The 20911-nt window shown below is 49.5% G+C and overlaps 6 protein-coding genes across 6 annotated transcripts; 2 read left to right on the forward strand and 4 right to left on the reverse strand.

Moving 5' to 3' along the window:
- Positions 1–4987: 4987 nt before the first annotated feature.
- On the forward strand, positions 4988–6170 carry J7337_002635 (uncharacterized protein; the record flags this gene model as incomplete). The annotated part of the gene is made up of 2 exons (XM_044820362.1): positions 4988–5085; positions 5159–6170. 2 exons carry the CDS (start codon positions 4988–4990, stop codon positions 6168–6170), a joined length of 1110 nt encoding a protein of 369 aa, XP_044684662.1.
- Positions 6171–7060: 890 nt separating this feature from the next.
- Positions 7061–10197, reverse strand: J7337_002636 (uncharacterized protein; the record flags this gene model as incomplete). The annotated part of the gene is made up of 6 exons (XM_044820363.1): positions 7061–7201; positions 7253–7702; positions 7756–8007; positions 8079–9686; positions 9710–9975; positions 10143–10197. 6 exons carry the CDS (start codon positions 10195–10197, stop codon positions 7061–7063), a joined length of 2772 nt encoding a protein of 923 aa, XP_044684663.1.
- Positions 10198–11087: 890 nt separating this feature from the next.
- On the forward strand, positions 11088–12403 carry J7337_002637 (uncharacterized protein; the record flags this gene model as incomplete). Its single annotated transcript, XM_044820364.1, has 4 exons — positions 11088–11143; positions 11440–12026; positions 12085–12218; positions 12275–12403. 4 exons carry the CDS (start codon positions 11088–11090, stop codon positions 12401–12403), a joined length of 906 nt encoding a protein of 301 aa, XP_044684664.1.
- Positions 12404–12806: 403 nt separating this feature from the next.
- J7337_002638 (uncharacterized protein) lies at positions 12807–16149 on the reverse strand (the record flags this gene model as incomplete). The annotated part of the gene is made up of 2 exons (XM_044820365.1): positions 12807–15774; positions 15845–16149. The coding sequence occupies 2 exons, from the start codon at positions 16147–16149 to the stop codon at positions 12807–12809; spliced, it is 3273 nt and encodes a 1090-aa protein (XP_044684665.1).
- Positions 16150–16941: 792 nt separating this feature from the next.
- J7337_002639 (uncharacterized protein) lies at positions 16942–19131 on the reverse strand (the record flags this gene model as incomplete). The annotated part of the gene is made up of 4 exons (XM_044820366.1): positions 16942–17057; positions 17118–18710; positions 18760–18955; positions 19054–19131. 4 exons carry the CDS (start codon positions 19129–19131, stop codon positions 16942–16944), a joined length of 1983 nt encoding a protein of 660 aa, XP_044684666.1.
- Positions 19132–19968: 837 nt separating this feature from the next.
- On the reverse strand, positions 19969–20578 carry J7337_002640 (uncharacterized protein; the record flags this gene model as incomplete). Its single annotated transcript, XM_044820367.1, has 3 exons — positions 19969–20237; positions 20307–20466; positions 20531–20578. The coding sequence occupies 3 exons, from the start codon at positions 20576–20578 to the stop codon at positions 19969–19971; spliced, it is 477 nt and encodes a 158-aa protein (XP_044684667.1).
- Positions 20579–20911: the final 333 nt, after the last annotated feature.

Below are 20911 nucleotides of genomic sequence, written 5' to 3' on the forward strand. Positions count from 1 at the left end.
TTGTGGTTTGTTTGATGCAAGACATTGTGCATTGCTGTTGATGGAGGAGCAATTTGAGCTTCACCATTAAGCACACACTATCCACACCATGACAATAATAGATCCTTCCGGTGTACGGATACATACGTGTGATACGAGCGAAACACGGATACAGAGGCCAAAACGAAACAGCGATTCTGCCTCAACCGGATCCTTCAAGCCTTTGGTCGTTGGTACGACAGTCTACAATGCTAGTACATACATACATACGTACGGCCTGTCAATGCGAGTAGTCTGGTGGCCTTTCCGCCAACCTTATCAACAGACACCGCACGGTCTTGGACATGGCCTCGATGAAAGCTGCCAACCTACCAACCCACGTGGAACAAGCTTGAGATACTGTCGGGGTCGAGGCTCCGTGCGTGACTTGAATCTGCTGCGATGGATTGAATGTGATTGGGATGTATGCTTCATGAGACGCTCGGTATGGATCGAGAGAGGTTGAATTTGCCTAAGTAGTTAGCTACTACAAGTCAAACAGCCTCACTTTGTTGGACTATAATTTGATGTTGCACCTGCAGAGGGTCCGCAATTTCGCAGCATTATGGTTGATAAACCAAACGAACGCGACGCTCACCTACTAATGATGCATTAGTGTGCAGCAATCACTGAATACAGTACATACATACATTGATACCTCGCGCAAGAGCCTAGAGGCAACGGTTTAGCTTGCGATGTGATGTATGTATGTGCGTGCGGACGTACATACATACTGTACTGTGCGTGCTGCAATGATCTGCCACAATAAAAAAGAAGCTGAGTTTTCAAGGATGTGAAAAGACGGAAACAGATCCCGGTGGCATTTCTTTTCATGTGACAACTACCGACAATCGGAAGGGAAAAAAGAAAAGAAAAAACACAACGTTTTGGTGGTATCACGCTCTCAAGGATTGATACTTTGCTACATACCATAACCGCCATAGCCTAGCCCACAAGCAGGGCGCATGGCATGGGGGAAAAGCAAAAGCAAAACAAAGAGAAACGGCTCGTCACCTCATTGCAAGCTTTTTGTGTTTGCCTCTTGCCTCTGTCCGTCTCTATCTGTACATGCCATGTTACGTCCCTCTTCTCCCATTCTCATTCTCACTTCTCACTTCTCACACCGCATGGAAGGGCAGTGTCTGTCTCAGGTATGGGTGTACCTGGAGTATCCGTAGGTGGAAGATTGATTTGCCTTGCCTCCAGGTCTGAGTCTGAGTCTGAGTCTGAGCCCGCCCGTCCGTCCCACCCCTGGCGAGCAAGCATATGAATCTAGGATTCTCTCGTTCTTATTATGCGTCTATGCGTTGATGGCTCGCCTCCGTCAGAGTCAGACCTAGTAGTCAATAGGTGCCTGTGCGTGATGGGTCTTTACGAAGGTTCTTCATGCCTTTGCCTGGTTCTCTGAGACGAAGCGGAGGCTCGATACGACGGTGCAATTCAAATCAAAGTCTGGCGAAACCCGAATATTTCAAAATAGCATGATGACTTGGGGATATTCGCGGACGAACCATGCCAGTCTCGGGATAAGATGGCAAACTCTTTAGTTATCGTTTGTCACTGATGGACATACGTACATATGTACGCATACATACCCATCCGCCCATTGATGATGCGCACGGCAGCTCCGGGCCAACCCGTCCGCCGTATGAGGTGGACGGACGGACGGACGAGATGCGGTCCGCAAGAGCAAGAGACTAAGAGTTTGAGTCTGATTGATCAAGTCCGAGGGTAACGGCTCAATGCCCAGACTAAGTTTAATGATGGCCGATACGTGAAATGGTGTGTCATTTCGGCATAGCAGTCTATCATTATTACCTAGATGTAATGATTACGAGCGAGCACAGATACAGAGTAAGATAGAGAGATACAGATACAGATACAGAGTACCTAATAATAAATGACCAATTCATAAACTTTGAACCCCCACCCCGCAGGTTGAGGTCTCATTCCGTCATGGCTTCACCATGTTTGCCTACCAAGGACTGATCGGCTAATTATTTGCTTTGTCTTGTCTTGTCATACCCTACCCTATCCTGTTGTGCTTACACTGCTCTGTCGTCGTGTCCTGTTTCGTTGTCTCTTTTGCCTCAACCTTTTTGCTTTTTACTCTCTTATTTCTCTGGCCTCTTTCCCCCCATCTAACCATTTTCAGTATTGGTTCTTTTTTTTTCCTTTTTCTTTTTTCTTTTTTCTTTTTCTTTTTTTTTTCTTTTTTTTCTTATTATTTATATCATGTTTTCTTGTCGCTATTTCACAACTTGTCATCATATAATGTGATACATTACATTTGATTGACTTGTGCGAGAGCCATTTGCACTTTGCAATTCTCATGGCTATTATGCACCTTGGTCCTCTGATGGAGCCTAAGGGCTTTATCATGCCGACCAACTTCGTTAGTCTTGCCTAGATGAAGCAGTCACCGATCACGGAGAATGTCAGTTTTGGCCTCGCCCTCAACAGTATGCATTCATGCATAGGCTGAGGGGCAAGCAACGCAACATGACACGAGGCCGAGACAAAGGTTTCGATTTGCTCATCTGAAGATGAAACGATCGAGCCAATGGCGAGGGGACAAAAAAAAGCGTTAGAGATATCCGAGTGGGTGTCTGTAACATGTCGGATAAGTGAGTGTTTGACGTCAAATACTCGAGTTCGGTACATAACACAGATGTATCAATGATGTGAATTTGGATTTTCAACATCAACCTTTGCATGCCTCCGCAGCTTGCACGACATGTCGAGCTTTATCGACTGGTTGGCCGGTGAGCAAACTATGTAGTTTGAATCTACCAAGCCAAGCAGCTTCGTCTTGATACATGTTTGGTTCCATAACCTGCAGGCAAAGCAAGACAACTACAGGCAGTTAAGTTTAGTAGTTAGTTGGCTTCGGAGTGCTCTGTGGGGTTATGAGGGCGGGCATGCAGGATGGATTCAAGAAGAGGTGAGGCCGATATGCGAGCTCGGGTGGGGAATCGACTGTCTCTCGCTGCGGGATAAGCAGTAGGAGAGAGGAATATCCCCGAATGGCCTCATGTGGCGGCGAGGCACGGGAAGAGAAGCAAGGGATCATGGTGAATCGATTAGGATCCGATGAGTGCAACGAGCGGGGGGAGGAGGGGGGAGGATTCTGTAACCATCAGGAATGTTTGTGCCCACCAGACACGACGTACGTGTATACGTAGAATGGCGGTCACTTGTGATATATGCGAGGGATAACATAAAGGACCTGCATCTGCGAGGGCAGCGTTTGTATAGTGAAATGCTGCCATGAATGAATGATCCGGAGTCTAGCGGACGCGACGCATAATGGAGTTGGCATATAGGGTAGGGTGTACTCCGTATATACCTATCGATCATGGACTGGACTGGAATTGATCATCGGCCCAGTTTAGCACATGTAGTACGGAGTGAGTACGTACTTTATATTTAGTTTTTCAAGGGAAGCAAAGTTTTACTATATCGATGCGGGCAGTTTTGCTGATCTGGTCCCTTTCCCTCGTCAATTTTCTTCTTTTGCTTCCTCCCCCCACTTGCTAGGTGGTCAAAATGTCGGTGACTCGATTGCCTGCGGTCGGTGTAGGGTACGATGTATGTATGTGGTGTGTGGTGCACTTCTATGTAAGGTATGGATGTCATTGGATCCCCAATCGCCATGATTTCCTCGATGGAGGAGGATGTTGTCTAGGGTACTTGACTTGGACGGACGAGCGATCTGTAATGTACATACCATTCCAGCAAACTCCGTGGCAGAGGCCAGAGGGAGGGATGGCATGGAGGCTTATATGCGGGTGATGACGGTGCCATAGATGATGCAAGGGCTGATCTGCGACATGGCTTACCGTACACGTGTAGGTCTTGGATCTGGTCTGGGTAGAGTGGTTGTGGCTGTACGCTTTATGCGAGGGCGCGCATTTTAGAGTGTTTCATGAGACAAAAGATCTAGCCCTAACATGCCAGTAGATTGACGATTGATTCTGATTGAGTGATGCCGATTTAGACTTCAGCAAGGGATGTTTCGTTGCATGCCGTTACAAGGATCGAGATGAGTGCGAGGCCAGTCTATATGACCCTCAACCGTGTTGACATATCTTACGGGTTCACGTAGTTGATATGCGGGAGATATTGTCCTGCTTACCTGAAGCAAACACCTTTTCGTCTTCTTGATGACAATTGTACTACTGTAGGTCCAAGTTGAGGTCGAGGCGGACACTGAGAATACGTGCAACGTTGACATTACGACCTTGACACGTATACCATGCCGATGCCATACAAGGCTATTGAAGAAATTGACGTACGTCAATACACGAACTCAGCAACGCTGAACTCGTCCGTATACAACCCAGACTCTTTATCTAGGTATGAATGTCAAGTGGCGGTGGGTGATATAAGTCTAGGCACCGCCGCGGTATAGGGTAATCGAACTTTCAACAACGGTGCCGGGATCCCGTGGCGCCACACGGGCCGGGCCCGCCCAGCCACCCGATTTCCCAGCCACCCGGCAACACGGAATCGGGTACAGCACTACTCCGTAGGCAGCTAGGTAATATCTACAAGAAACGATCCCAACCTCCCAATTCATCATCCTCGGGCGCCAAAACAACCAAGTACGGGACCAATTGCTATTACGCGGCAGCCCAAGAAGAAGCCGGAAACCGGTGAGCGTTAGTTAAATTTCCAATGCCAAGCGTGTGACGTGACGTGTCTTGTCTTTTTGCTCGTCACATTTCGCTTTTTAGTCTTGGGCGGGAACCTGCATCTTGACCATTTCTTCCTCCCCTTATCTCGCACACCAGCAATTGATCATAAGCCTCGAGTCTGTTCCCTTGTGCTACTACTGATACTACACATTATCGAGTACTGATACAGCGATACCCGAGACAAGTTGAAGAACAGAGTAATTACATCGACGACGTTGACTATCACCTCACCGTACATACTATCTATATCTACCGCAGCCCAACATGAGATGGATATCCAGAGTCTCGGCCGCGGCCGCAGCCACGGTGCTGCTTGCTTCTACAGTCTCAGCCCAGACATGGAGCAAATGCAATCCTCTTCAGAACAGTACGCACACCTTTATCCCCCAGTCGACCTTCCATCATCCCACTAACCAGACACCTATAGGCAACTGTCCCAGCGATGATGCTCTCGGCATGAGCATCGACATCGACTTCTCCAAAGGCGAGGTAAACTCCTTCGCAGCCTCTGGATCGCCTAAATACGACAGCGAGGGCGTCTCTTTCACCGTCGCCCGCGCCAATGACGCGCCGCAGCTGGCATCCCTCTTCTACATCATGTTCGGCCGTGTCGAGATCACGATGAAGGCTGCTCCCGGAGCTGGTATCGTATCGTCGCTCGTTCTCCAGTCCGACGTGCTCGACGAGATCGACATTGAATGGCTCGGCTCCGATAATGACGAGATCCAGTCAAACTACTTTGGAAAGGGCCAGACAACCTCGTACAACCGCGGCGAGTTTCACGACGTGACAAATACGCAGGGCGAGTGGATTACATACACCATCGACTGGACCAAGGACCGCATCGTCTGGATGGCTGGCGGCACTGTCGTTCGGACCCTCAACGCCGGCGACGCCGAGGATAACCAGTACCCTCAAACTCCGATGCAAGTCAAGTTTGGCGCCTGGGCTGGTGGTGACCCCAACACAAACTCTGCAGGCACCGTCAAGTGGGCCCGTGGACCAACAGACTACTCCAAAGGTCCCTTCACCATGAAGGTCAAGAGTGTCGTTGTCACGGACTACTCAACCGGTGACGAGTACAAATACAAGGGCACATCTGGCTCCTGGCAGTCAATCGAATCCGTCGGCGGTGAGATCAACGGCAACGAAAATGGCGACGCCATGACCGTCACTGCTACCGCCCAAGGAACTGTCGCTACAGCAGATGGAAACGTCCCCGTCGGAGGTATCGCCGAGGACGGAAGTCCCGCTACGGCTACACAGACCGGATGGCCCTGGACCGGCTCCCGACCTTCTGGCGGAGCGATCCCCGAAGGCTGGAGGCTCAACGCCAAAGGGAAAATCATTCCCGCCGAGAACAGCGCCGTCGTTCTTCAGCCTTTACATAACGTTATTGCCGTTGTACCCTTCTTGGCCGGCATCATGGCATTTGCTGGTCGTTTCTTTTAGAGAAGAAACACCTTTACTTCACTTCACGGTATATGACCTATATATTACGACTCGACAGCATATTTTGTCTTGGGCTTGGGCTTGGGCTTGGGCTTGGGCTCCTGTACAATTTCCGGCACACAATGACTTGTAGACAACACCGCAAGTATGTATGGATGTGATGCCTCACTGACATGGCACGCTTGGTTGGCGTTTAAGGACCTGGGGCACTGAGTTGCGATTGGATGGCATTTGGGTTTTGACACATTGCTCTTAGCGACGGCGCAATGCATTTGGTTGTAAAGAATAGACACATGGCAAACATGAGATAGACAGGCGGTGTATAATGAGAGAACCAACCTACATATTCTCCGAGGATCAATATATACTCTAAAATGGGCAACACATTCCTCTGGCCATTCAAATGTTTGAAAAAGAGAGCACTAGTAAATATAGTTATCAGAATCGTGCCCGTCTCATCCATGCTTGAGCCTTAGCAGAGCCATGGGTGGTGTCAACCCCTTTCTTGAGGCCACCAAACTCCAATAGCATGCGAAATGCTTGTTCTATAGGTATGATTTCTATGATACTAAAATCTCTACCGCCAATAACCCCCTTATATGCTCCGAGAAACCCATCTCAGCGCCTGCGACTTCGTCGTCTGCGTTCTACGGCCGTTCACCCTGCACCCAAAAAGCACATCGCGAGCTCGCGCTTCGCTCGGTGTGCCTTCTCCTCTTGTCTCCTCTGCCTCGTCCTGGCTCATGTCGAAAGCAATATCCGAGTATTCTTACAAAACTTCCGAGAAAAAACAACAACAACAAAAAAAGCAAGCAAATTAGTATAAAAGCAATAGAACCAAGAACCTCCTGCACGATTTCTTTTTATACGCCAACACCCTCGCGGAGAACTTAGAAGGTCCAGTCATCCTCATCCTCAACAGACTTGATGGCCCATCGGAACTTGTCACGAAGAGTCTTGGAAAAGAATTTTTCGATAGGAACGTCGAACTTCTTGGAGAAGACTACTGTGAGGCGAGGATCAATGTAGTTCTATGAATCATAGGTCAGTCAACGAATTTCAACGTTTTCGGTGGTACTCACGATCTTGGAGGTGCCGAGGGCCACCTCCTTGTTGCCATCACGATCCTGGGCCTGAAGCTCCAGTGTCTTGATGCGTTCATCAAACTTGTCCACAGCCTTCAGAAGCTTGTCGACAGTAACGCCTCTGCCTTCAGCCTCTACCTTCTTGGTCTTGTTCTCCTTTTTGAACTTGGCTTCCATCTCCTTGACAGCCTGAAGACGTTCTTTCAACTCCTTCTCGGGAAGAGGCTTCTCTTTGTCTGCCTTGCGCTTTTCGTTGTCCTTCTCAAATTTCTTGGTGATCTTTGTACGCTGCTCCTCAAGTAAGAATTGCTGGTGCTCCTTGACCCACTCGTCATTTAATTCTTCATCCCTCTCGAACCAGGCGGCACCCTTCTTCTTCTTGTAACCAGATTCGATATCGAGAATCATCATTTTTGTTCGCCATTGCTGGTAGCGAAGGCCTTTAATCTAGAAAAGAGTCAGTATCTGGAGTGGTCGACTTATACACAAGTCAGACTTACCCTGTCACCAAGCTTGGCCATTTGCTGCTCGTGCCCAGCGCCAACGGTTCGCTTATGGTTGCACAGAACGGCAACCTCACGATTACAGTCATTGTACAGTTTTACTTTTTCAGCAACTGTGCCGCGAGAGCGAGGATCCGAAGCTAGCTTCCTGAGCAGTTCTGACATTGTCCAGGAAGCGTTGTAAGTACGAAAAACCTTGGCGGTCAGACCCTTCATGTAGCCGGTCAAATGCCTATTCAGCTGAGCCGTCTGAAATTCTGTCAGCAACTGATTCTTATACAACGATCAGGGGGGGAAAAAAAAAAGGAAGAAGAACTGACGTTGAGGCGATCGAAGAGATCATCTCCTGTAGTCTTGGGCGCCTTCTTGAAAAGCTTCAGGTTCTTGAAGACCTGAGGCTCAACAATGGCAGTCTCTCTGTATGGAATACTGTCCTTTCCGAGGAAATCGAATGTAACCTTGTTAGGAGGCTCAAGTGTGATATGCTCATACTTGAGAGAGCAGCAACCCACAGTGTCGGCCTCGTTTTCTGTGTCTTTCTCGTTACCGGCTCGAAGTGCCATTTTGTCAATCAGATACATGGCGGTGGCTCGTTGACGATCTGCCATTATTTCACTCTTAAGCTCCTTGGTGTAGTCCTTGCGAATCCGGTCGATGTGCTTTTTGAGTTCCCGTGCCTTCTCAAACTTCTTGAAGTCACTCTGACCTTTGATATCGCTATCAGCTCCAAGCATGACGTACTTGTAGTTTTGGTTGATATTCTCCTGCCACATGGCTAACCAGGTTGCCTTTTGGTCATGCTGCACAGCCTTCCACTTGTGTCCCTTGGGAGGTTCGGGGACCTTGGCACCCTTGCCGATGTTGATGGTGATTTGCTCGGGTTGGACACGTTGCTTGACTTTACCGGTTTTGGGATGTTCACCACGTCCACGGAACAAGCTGGGAGGCTCGACTCTGAAGTTGCCAACCTTCTGCTTTCTACCATCCCATAAACAGTGAGTGAAGGGGGCTTCGAGGGCATCCTTCTTCGCCTTCGCAGCCTCCCTCTCTTCCTTGGTCATGTTTTTAGATTTGTTCTGTTCCACCTTCTCGCTCCAATATGCGTAAATCTTATCGAAGTTGCATTTTTCGAGCGATTTGACGGCGACCTTCTTTCCCTGTGCATCTTTAACACCGTACTTGTCGCAATATTCTTTAAAATCTTCAAAGAAGTTTTTGCGGAAAACAGGGTTCTCTAGGTGATGAGAGGATGCAGGAGTCATCATGGCAACCCAAAAGGTGGCGACCTCTTCAACCTCGGGAGCAAGAGTAACTGGTTGTCCATCGTAGAGCATCTTGACGTGCTTGGGCAAAGGCTCGTAATCGGGCGGGAAAAGAACGCCATTGTGCTCAAGAGTTGTCCACTTGATATCATCATTTTCCTTCTTTGGTGCGTTCCACCAAGCATACTCTTCTTCGTCCTCACTCTCGCTAGCCTTTTTGGACTCTGCCTTGACGGCTTTCTTAGCAGATGAGGCTGGCTTAGCCTTGGCCTTTTTGGAGATGGGCGCATCCGAATCTGACTCCTCTTTCTTGACACCATTCGACTTCCGCTTCGCGGCAGTTCCGTTAGATCGACGCTTACTTGCTGAGGATTTTGCAAGTGGGACATCGTCGTCGGACTCATCCTTGACAGCGTTCTTTGCCACAGGCTTCTTGGCTCTTTCTTTGGCTCGTATGGCTTTGGCTTGTTTCTCAGCTTCCTTCTCCATGCCGCGCTTCTTTTGCGCGAGCTTCACACTAAGGGGCTCGTCGTCATCGCCCGAGGACTCGGGCAAGGCAGTCTCGTCGTAGGAAGGGGGAAGTTTCTTTCCTCGGGCTTTTGCAATGGGTTCATCGTCGGAGTCGGATTCAGGAACTCTGTTGGCTTGCTTCTTTTGCCGCTTGGCCTGCAATAGTACTGTCAGCATACCTGGCCCCACAGGAAGGGTTTTCCTGTGTCATGAATACGAACCAGAGGAGCAGCATCATCACTTGACTCATCGTCCTTGTAGTTGACCTTGTTGATAGAGGTACGCGATTTACGTTTGCTAGCTCCGTTGGTAGCTGGTTCATCGATGTCCATTGCGTCTTCAAGAGGACCGTTGCGAACGGACAGACCAGCCATCTTAGCAGCCTGCTTGGATACTGGCTGATCCAGAGCTTCATCTTCGGCGCGAGAAATCTTGGACGAGGAGACTATAAGAAATGCTTGTGTTAGAATAAGGACCAGCAAAAGCATGCGCGTGGTAGGCTGTGTTGTAGCTAAACTTTGTTTTGAGAACGCCAACGTGATGAGGACGCATGAGCGCGGGAACAAAACCCAGTAAAGAAGTATGATAATTGACAAAAAAAACACAACTCACGTTTATGGCCGTTGGCCCTCGCAAGAGGGCGATCGTCGTCAGAGCTGTAACTCATAGTTGTGAAGTTCAAGGCAAGTTTCCGTTCCGTGGCTGATCGCCTACCAAAGCACAATGAGGTCAGGGACTGGTATTGAAGATGCAAAAGCGTGACAGAACGAAGAACAGGCCTCTGCAAACGAAGGAAAAACGTAATATCGAAGGAAAAAGCGCGAGGAAATGATCCCCTCAACGCCTTATGTAGGAGAAGAGGGTGCGTTTGACGATATTCACGAAAGCTGGAGAGGAGGGAATCAGCAACAATGGGATTGGGGAGAATAAGTCGAGAGGCGGCGTTCCTGCTTTCTTTAAGGCCAAGACCAAGACAGGCCCGGACCCGGCGACGGAAAGGCGAGGCGAGAAAGGACTGGGCCTACAAGGCACCTGAGTGAAAGGGCAGGCAGAGCGAGTGTGGGCACCGCAGTGTTGGTTCTCAGTGGTTCAGCCAAGTGTTGCGCAGCAGTTGCAGCGACTCAGTAATGGGGCTAATGCAGAATTCTGCTATGTGATTGGATAGAGAAGAGTTGACACAGAGGATGAAAACCGGGGGGGCCTAAAGAGCTTTTTTTGCCTTAGTCATTCATGCAGTAAGAAAAAAGGTTGCGGCGATTGCGGCTTGAGTGGAGCTTCGAAGACTGTATCACGTGACTGCACCAAATCATTGCTGGAGCTCACTGTGCGACATGTCCAGCTGTGGTGGACAAGCACAACGCCTAGAAGTTCCGGTCGGCTACCTAATTTACCCGGGAAAATAGCGAGAGCAAACCTGAATGCTTTAGTCCGCAGCGACCAATACACCTCATATTCCGACCTTACACGACCCCATCTCTATCAATTGAACCGTATATCGCGATCAATTGGGCCACCGCTGGCAGAGGCTCCTTCTCTACGTCCTAATCCTCAGTCACGATGTTGTCACGAGCCGCTAGACCAGCTCTCCGAGCTGCTGCCGCAGCTAATGCTCGGTAAGTTTCTCTCCTCCTTCATTTCCGTCTCCCCTTGAGTATCCAGTGGCTCTCTCTCGGCTGCCGGGAAGCCCAAGAATTTGTCTGCCGGTTGAGCACTTCAACCCTTGACCGTCGGCCACATCATCACAAGTACACACGCCCGCCCAATACCGACCGAGTTGCAATAAAACTATGAGAGGCAATTGAATGCTCTGAGGGGAATGTCTCAACACCGTCATCACCAATAATCGCCAGAGAGAAAAACCAACAAAAGAGAAGGAAAATGCTGACGACGTCCTTTTTTGCGCTTCCAGGGCCGCCGCCGTCCCCAGCTCCGCTGCCACCTATGCGACTCTCCGTGAGATCGAGGACCGTCTCAAGTCCATCCGAAACATCGAGAAGATCACAAACACCATGAAGATTGTCGCCTCCACCAAGCTCACCCGAGCCCAGCGCGCCATGAACGACTCTCGCAAGTACGGTCAGACCTCTAATGAGGTCTACGAGTCCGCTGAGACCAAGGCCCTCGAGACTGAGGACAAGAAGACCCTCATCATCGTCTGCTCTTCCGACAAGGGTCTCTGCGGTGGTATTCACTCTGGTCTGTCCCGATATGTCCGCCGACTTCACGCCGAGCAGCCTGGCTTTGACCTCGTCCTCATTGGTGAGAAGGCCAAGGCTCAGCTCTCACGAACCAACGCCTCAGCTATCCAGCTGAGCTTTGCTGGCATTGGCAAGGATGTTCCCACCTTTGCCGACGCCCAGGCCATCGCCGACCAGGTTATTCAGCTTCCCACTGAGTACACCGACATCAAGATTCTGTACAACAGCTTCGTCAACGCTCAGACCTACGAGGCTTCCCTGATTGAGGCATTTTCTGAGGAGGCTATCCAGCAGTCCCGTGAGTTTCTTTGATTGATGTAAAAGTGATCACTAATATGTCTAACCATTAATCATAGCCAACTTCTCTGCCTTCGAGGTTGACGAGGAGGTTCTTGGCAACCTTCGCGAGTACAGTCTTGCCAACTCCCTCTACTGGGCTCTTGCTGAGGGCCACGCCTGCGAGCAGTCTGCCCGACGAAACGCTATGGATGTAAGTATCACTAGGTTGTAACTCTCATGACTAGCACTTACTGACAATTGCCGCAGAACGCCTCTAAGAACGCTGGTGAGATGATCAACAAGTACCAGATTCTCTTCAACCGTACTCGACAGGCCGTCATTACCGGAGAACTGGTTGAGATTATCACTGGTGCTACTGCCTCTGCGGACATGTAAGGAGTGGGAGTACAAGATGGGGTGTAATGCTTCCCTTTGTAACAAATGTCATCGGGCTACCATCCATGTATGGTTTCCCCCATTGTATCAAAGCCTTCAATAAATTCCTTAGTAGCCCATGCAATCAATGCACGGCAGTCCAAAAAAAAAAAAAAAAAAGAAAAACAGAACAAACATCGCTTCTCGATGGCTGTAAGCGGAAGTAAGAATTTTCATTGTAAAAAAACTTCGATAAATTCAAGTACAAGTTATAAGTCAACCACCCTCGTCTGAAAACGCCGAACACCGATACCATTATATTTTGAGAACCATCAACAACCAAAACGGAGTAGCCTCTCAAGTTGTAAGTCACAGAAACCAGAAACGCCATCAACACCTAATATGGAATGCGTCGAAGCAAATCTCAGAACCCAAGGTCACTGTCCTCCGCATAACTTATGTGCCTCGTCCTGCGATGTTTGCTGGAACTCTCGTGAGGAGCCTCTGTTATCTTGGCGGTACCAAAAGGATTCTCTTTCTCGTAAGCTGTTCGCAGTGCAGCGGCCTCCTGATCCCATCGTTCGGTGGCCCGGGTCCATGCCTGAACAGCTTCAGCGTACCCGCGCTTTTGCTCGGTTGCCTGGTCTTCATACGGCTTGCGTTCCTCAGACGAAGCGTCCCTCCACATCTTACTAGTCATGATCCGAACTTCGTTGGGGACAGCACGCCCACCTTTGCCTGGTTTCCGATTCTCCTCACACTTCTTCCTCGCAACGTCGAATAGATCCTTGCTATAGAGTATATACGCATTCCCTGCAACTTTAGCCGGACGAGAGGGTCTACCCCCAAGCTTCGATTGTATATAGGTCTGAATCTCATTTTCATAGGCCTGAAGTCGTGCTGGTTGCTGATCTTGGGCAGGCTCCTTACGCTTGCGCAGCAGCACAGAGTCTCGAGGCAGTATCAGTGGTGTCGGGACCTCAATGGGGCCGATCAAGGTCTCCAAAACTTCAGAAGCTGCCCTTAGACCGGACAGATACGCCCCATGAACCGTTGCTGGGTGCGTACCAATGGTGTGTTCACCAGCAAAGAAGAGGTTTCCGACAGGTCTGGCCATGACATCGTAGTCTTCTGGCTGCATCCCGGGAGCAGCAGAAGAATAACTACCTCGAGCGAATCGATCTGAACCCCAGCGGGTGACCATGGCCTCTACAGGATAGGGAACATCCTGGCCAAAGACGCTGCGTAGTACTTCCGTGGCTTCGGCCACAAGGCTATCGTTACTTGAATGTTCTGTCTCAAAACCAGCCTCCCCTGCCATCAAAGCAATGAGACATGGAAGACCTGTCGTGTTGGATACGTTGAACCATTGGAAAAAGCGACCACGATTTGCGGCATAGTCTTTTTGTGAGGTACTCAATCGGTTGGAAGACTCCCTCAAGACGCCGAAGATATGTCTGTCATGGTCCCAGAAAATCTTATCGTACACTAGAACAACCTTGTTCAGAATGCCGAATCCAAGTCGCTCAACGACATCAGTTTTCCATGATGGAAGAGGTGGGTTGAAGACGATATTGTTCTGTTTCAGAACACCGAGCGGAATAGTGCAAACCACGGCATCAGCATCCACTACTGAGCCGTCTTCGCACTCAATCGCAGCTGACGCCATGCCCTCTCCAGTATGGTAGGATATACTCTTCACCGGGAATTTAGTCTTGAGGTCAAGTGAGCTCGGGCAGTGAACCAAGCCACGAGCCACACTTTGGTAACCGCCCACGACCATGGTATGGCTTCCCTCCCATTCATTACCTGCATCAATGTCCCACAATGGGAGGCTCAGGTTGTGCAAGCTTGTAGCGTTACTGTACTCCAGATTGGCAATGTGCCAGTTGATCAGTCGGTGATCCTGGGCATTCAGCCCTATGATTTGTTTGTACTGGGAAATGGCGTTATCAAGAACAGATCCCAGAGTTGCCCCCTCTTCATTCACTGCCGATGTTAAATCAATGTTCTCTCCGTCGGCTGAGTCTCGAATTGTCCAGCCCATCAATTTTGCTTTGTCGGAGGCTTTAGTAGTCGCGGGAGTGCCAGGCTCCATATGGACCCGACCTGTGAGCTTGTCTGATGATACTGGTATCAGATTGACCTTTGCTGGGACGTTCTGTTGTGTCACTAGAGGTGCATCTTGCTGGGCAGCAGCAGCCTCTTCTTCCTGAAACATTGTCTTGCTGCCGTCTCCAGGACTATCACGCCCCTCCTCGATGAGGTCCCGTCGACCTTCGACCAGCTTTGCAAGTTGATTCTTATACTTGTATTCGCTGACGCGGTCTAAACAGTCATTGTAAAGTTTTTCAACGAGCTGATCGCGCACAGGGTCAACTGCCCTTCCACTGCTGTCGTAGATTGTAGTATCCGCTGTCAGTGCATGATAAGGAAGCCCCAATTGTCCACGAAGCAGGATGTTGATAGGGTTTCCCCGGTCGAACCCAGTAATGATCATGCCGCCCATCTCCGCAGTGTGTCGCTTGCCTTCAAAAGCTGGAGATTTTTCTTTTGGTTTGGTCCGGAACTCGCGAGAGTATACTCTTCCTCCAACACGGCCTCGCCCTTCAAGCACAACCACTCGAGGCGCAGGCTCGCCTCGTTCATGGAAGCGATCAGCAAATTGCCTAAACAATCCCTCAAGCTGTCTTGCGCAACCCAGTCCGGAGATACCAGCACCTATGACAGCGATGGTCTTTTGTCTCTTGACAACCGGTGCAACAGTATCATCTGTCTCAGCTTCGGAGAGTCGCACACATCCGTAGTTGATATAGCCTCTACGAACAAGCCAATCATAGCAAACACTCGCTGCGTCGAACCAGCGAGCGTTAGCACACCCAACCGCTTCCAGCCGGGTCACACCGATCCAAGGGTGTTTGAACCATAACCGTATGATTCCATTTCTAATATTGAGATATGTTGTTACTTGCGTATAAGATATGTGATGACGGAGGAGGTGGTATTCCTCCGGATGTAAAGCATATGGGTTGAGCCGGCTTGACTCGGCGGCCAAGACACATTCTGACGCATACTGGTATGCTGACATATCCGTTGGTATCGAAGCCTTGGGTCTGATATTGAAGTTATAGCGTTCGGCATCACGAGAAGGTGATTGTTGATGAGACTGAGGCTGGTCGTCGATTGAAAGGTCTTGGTCTTGGTCTTGGTCTTCCTCTTGTCCACCATCAGTATCGACTGGTGTAGGGGTAGTAGCCTTACTCGATACCGTCGAGGGTATCGATGAGAGATCTGATAGTTCTGTGAGGTTCGAGGGAAGAGAGCCTACGGCGTCCTCTACAGTAGACGCCCCAAATGGCGTTGGGTCATCGTCGTTCTGAGAAGGCCCCTCCCTGCGCACAGTTAGGATTGGATCTGAAAGACTCTGTCGAGCACGTAAAGTCGAGGCGTTAGACCACTCACTCGGCATAACTTTTGATGCTTGACAATTCATCTTCAGACTCAACGTGACTAGCGTTGTCGATATCCATATCTTCGGTCCACACAACAATCTCTGGCGCAATCTCAGAGGCTATTTCTGTCGAAGTCTGTCGCGACTGAGGCACCGAAACTACATCAGGAGTGATTGGAGGTGATATACGACCCGCAGGGTTCGACATTACAATAGTGTCGGATGGGGTCAGCGAATCAATGGCGTTCTCATCGTCCAAGTCCCTCTTCCTAATGCCGATCCCCTTGCGGAAGCTCTGCCCAAAGTCTGACCCCATGGCGGCGTTGGTTTCGAAGGGTTTTCTCGGGTATTGGTCTGTCTGAAATTGCGGCCGCTACTGTCTGGCGGAAGGAAGAGTATTGTTAAGAGCCGAGTGAAATGAGGAAAGTTGCATTATGCGAAAAGAACTAAAGAAAACTCAGGACCCTACTGAATAGTCAGCTTGTTTGTATACGGAGTTTAGAGGACATGCACGAAATGACCAACCTTCTAAACTCGTTCGATGTCGTGGATTAATGAGTATGGCATGGTACTAAGGTAGGTAAGGCAGTGAGAAGATTTGAGTGGATAGACTCTTTACAGCGACATGCTTTTTCCCGATATCGATTCTTTGGACACTTTCTAGTCCATGGTTGATTCAGCGTGAGTTATTTCGGAAGACAACTCAGTTGTCAAAGGCTGTATGTCTCCTTTGCCTTAGAGGAACTTGCCATCCATCGTCAGCCATTCAGCCCCTCAGAATAAGGAAAGCAACCTTCAAATTCAATCACGTGCGGCGCTACGGTCAAATCAGACGCCTCCAACAGGTGGGTCTACAATTCATTCAGACGACATTCAAGTTCTGAGTCTGTATTAATGAGCTTCATTTTCAAGATATTTACAATCGTGCTGTTAAGGTCTGGGACGGTCCTTCAAAGAATGGGTTCTATGCCTGCCTACCGTAACTTGTTGATGTACTCGGTATCTTGCTCCAATCATTCAAACGCCATTGAAATGCGCCAAACCAGGTAACCAGTACTTGATAATATTCTAGGTATCATAAATAAGTATAGTATGCTGACGTTGGATGTCAGGTCGTTGAAGCGGGCACGCTCTCTTTCGCAAACGATTCTTTCTCGATCGCCGATTCCATCATCTTGTTTCCATTGATGATCGACGTTGTGCAAATCACAATATTTCTCCGTCCTGTTGAGGCAATGTCAGATTCCATTTCAGAGCAACCCCGGCAGCTGTAAGAGTGCTTACCTTCTTCTTGCTTTGCAATAAACCTTAGAGCAGCAATCTCGGTGAAAGTGATGCCGCCGACGAACACAACAAAGACAGTCTGCTTGTTGCCACTTCCAGAGAGCAATGCCCGGGCTTTGACAGCCTTATCCTCACCCTTCTGGTGCTCATAAAACGTCTGACCTCGAACGTGTTTGGCAGCTTCGTCGAACCCTTGCCATCCTTGCGTGCCAACGCCTGCGGGCGCTCCCGCTGCGTTGGCGCTGTTTCCTTTAGTCACCGAAAGCAGATATTGCTTCTGCAGAATGCATTGAACGAGGCGAATTGAAAGAGGAGCATAACCACTGTACACATAGGAAATGTCGTTTGGATCGTCCTCCTGAACCTCATCAACTATGAGCCGAAGCTGCTTGCGAAGATATGTATAATTCGTCTTGCTTCCTGTCGGGCCGGCGTTGGTGCCTGGGATAGGGATCATGCCAGCCAGGGGCGACGACTTGGACAGAAAGAGTTGTAGTTTCTCTAGGTTGCTAAGCGTGAGGAGATGCTGGTAGCCGTAGCCTTCTAGAATCAAGCGCCTGAATTGATCGAACTCCTTAGGTCTTATGCCCCCAGATATGCACGAGTAGATACACAGTAATCTTAGAGTCTGCGCGATAGGAGCATCTCGCGCTATCAATTCTTCGATGCCATCGAACTGGCTTGACGGATCAGCCCCAGCAGCGAGATTTTGTTGAACCTCCAAAAGACCCTTGAACTGGTCTGTCCGGGTATGTTTAATGATCTCCTCCGCGAGGCCTGTGTGTATTCTCGCACTCTGCTGTTCTTGTTGGTATCCTGGCAATTGACTGACAAAGTCTTTGAGTTCCGCAATAGTCTTTGTTTTGTGTTTACTCTCGTAATCGCTTTGCACCTTCTGCAGCCGCCTCGCAACTTTGTTGAGGAGACTTCCAACGATCGCAAAGTTGGCGTCACGTAATTGCTCGTAAAGCTTGTCGCCCGAGTCCAGCTGGATTGTTCGCTTCCTGCTTTGTGAAGTTGCAGCCGAGGACTGTGCCGGTGCGCCGACAACTGTTGTGTCGACTTTGGTCTGGTTGTTGTGGATCTCGAAGACTTCATCAATGAGCCCCTCGTATGTCAATTGAGTGAGCAAGGGTGTAACAAAGTCAACTTCGCGATCGATGATAATTACGCTCTCGTTGGTTGTGCTAGGCGTCAACCCAATCTTGTTGGCTTCTGGCGTATCTTCACCAGCAAGAAGCTCCTGGCGCATACGAGAAAGCAAGTCGGCAACGCGCTTTGCGTTATCACCCTTCCCTATCACTCGCGGGAATAGGCCATGGTTTCTTTGAACCTCCATAAGGGCTTTGGCCATAAGGAAGTTGGGTGTAACGTCTTTAGATAGATACAGATCGCGGAATGAGCCGTCGAGCTCGAGTGACAGAACATCCTTCTCCAGAGGGAAGAACGATAGTGGCAATTCCGCAATGTTGGCATCGCCTAATACACCGGCCTCTTCTAGAAGCTTGTCGGAGACGAGGGTTCTGCGAGGGACCCAGAATATGTGAAAGTCGTGCCCGGTTTGGCTTTCGCGCTGGATACGCTTGATTTGAGCTAGGAGGGGGTCAGAGTGCAACTTCTTTGTCGTATTATGGCAACTGACCAGCTATGGCTTCAGCATGGCGACCGCACTCGCCACGAGAAATAAAGACAACATTGCGCTGGCTGGTATCGGCATTATCATTCTCTAGAATGAAGAACTTATCTACTCCATATTCTTGAAGGACGGCAACCTTGACTATAGTCCCGATCGGCCCGACTAGGCTTTGATCTAGAACGACATTCTTCTTCCCGCGAACCTACATAGAAGTGAGGTGTGAGTTGAGTTCGCCGGATGCATGAATCACATAGCTTTCGGCTTGGGTGAAGCTCGCGGGCCGAGGCGGTGGGAACGTACACCTTCGAGGAGATACAACAGATCCTTTCTCGCCTTGTTGCGAATCTGCTCGACGTTGAATTCTATCCGGGGAGCCATGGGAACGGCTAAACGCGATTGCGCGGGGTTGGCGAGAGAAACTCAAGAGGGAGCGAGGTGAGTGAGCTCAGTGATTGAGATAGCTTCGGGTCAAGTAGATGGATTAGGGTGCGAAACGATGGAGCTCTACAGTATAGGTAAGGTTGTGTGCGGATGACGGCAGTAAAGTGGGGGGTTCTGGAGCTTCTGCACCAGCCACTGCAGCAACGCTTCATTGGTGGGGCCGACGTACAAGTATAGGTAATTGACGTCCCGTCAGGTCAGGTCTAAATTGGTTCAGGTCAATCTTGCTGATTTAAAAAGTATCAGGAGTCCAATGTAATGGATAATTACAGGGGGCACGTTATAGTGTAGTAAACAAGCAGATATATGTGATAGTAAGCGGCCGTCTTCCTCCGTCGCGGGATGGATATGAGGACGCTAATTACTAGAGTAACCTCTCACTTCAGTTGATCGAGTCCTTAGTAACCAACATGAAAGATGCGTGGCTTCGTAGTGAAACAAATGTCTAGCAGATTCTCATAATTGTCATAAGCAACTAGAAATATCGTACACCTGGCCATTGTGTTCTGCGGAGACCATCGTCAGCCCCCTTTATGATATTCATAATTGAGCAGCCCATGTTGACTGTACTAGATATGCTTATGCCCAGCCTCAGCCCGAGGCATACAAATGCGTATCTCAACAACTGTGTTCCGTCGGTAAATGCAAATGCTATATTTCATACGCTGATCTCCTGTCACGACCAGATGGTGTGTCCTGAACGCCAAATGAATGCTATTTATATCCCGAGTCCCCATGCATTCGTCTGCATATGACGAGTCCGCATCGACACGTTCACACGGTGTTATCGTGGTAGAGGAACTCGATGTCTCGGGGCCGTTGCTTATTGCCTCGCACAAAGTCCTCATCGCCAGGAGGTCGCTCGTTTTTGTCGTTGCTCGTCAACATACTTTGGATGCTCATGCAGACGCTCGAAACGCTTTGGACGGGACTCCAGCCCTGTTGACCTAGAAGATCGAGACAGATGATGCCGTTGGAGTATATGTGAGGATGCATGGGAATGGGCCGATCAGTTTGCTTGTCAAAAGTGACCTCAGGGGGCTCTATACAGTATTGTTAGTATTTATACCATGTACGAGCAGTGCGAGAATATGGCGAATCCATCCACGAACCTATGGGATACATCTTGGGGAAATGGAACTTGAGGCGGTAGACTTGGTTCTTGTAAAGCGGATTGTCGTCGAGAACCTGGATATCAACAAACCAGTCGCCAGCAACACTGTCGTTGCGTTCTATCAATGTGATACCAGGGGGCATTCCATCCTTATGAATCTGCGGGGCACAAGAGCGTCAGTCGAGTCTCCGATGCGTTGACGAAGGGATGCGAAGAACCAACCTTGCCCAGCTCCTTGACCAGACGCCTATCCCGCGTAGCTCCAGCCATCGTCGATGAGGTTAATTTGTTCCCCTGGTTTTTGGTTTTATTGATGTGCGATGGAAAAGAAGCGTTGGCGGAAGATCAGATGTAAGTGAAAGGTTTCGAGCAAAGTGTTGGGCGTAGTTTGGTGGAACAGTCAAACACTGGGCAATGAGGGGCCGTTTGCGATGCTGCGCCCACAATCGAGAACCCCCCCAAGTCACCGTGGTAGTAGAAAGAAGGACCCAGTCAATCAATGGATCTGAGGACGGCCGGACGCGGGAATGTCTAAGGTAGCTGGGTATGATTGGTTCAAAACATAATGTACCGAAGCATTTCCTTTACAGCAAGGCAATGTAT

The sequence above is a fragment of the Fusarium musae genome, chromosome 2 (genome assembly GCF_019915245.1).
Source record: "Fusarium musae strain F31 chromosome 2, whole genome shotgun sequence".
Taxonomy (NCBI): domain Eukaryota; kingdom Fungi; phylum Ascomycota; class Sordariomycetes; order Hypocreales; family Nectriaceae; genus Fusarium; species Fusarium musae.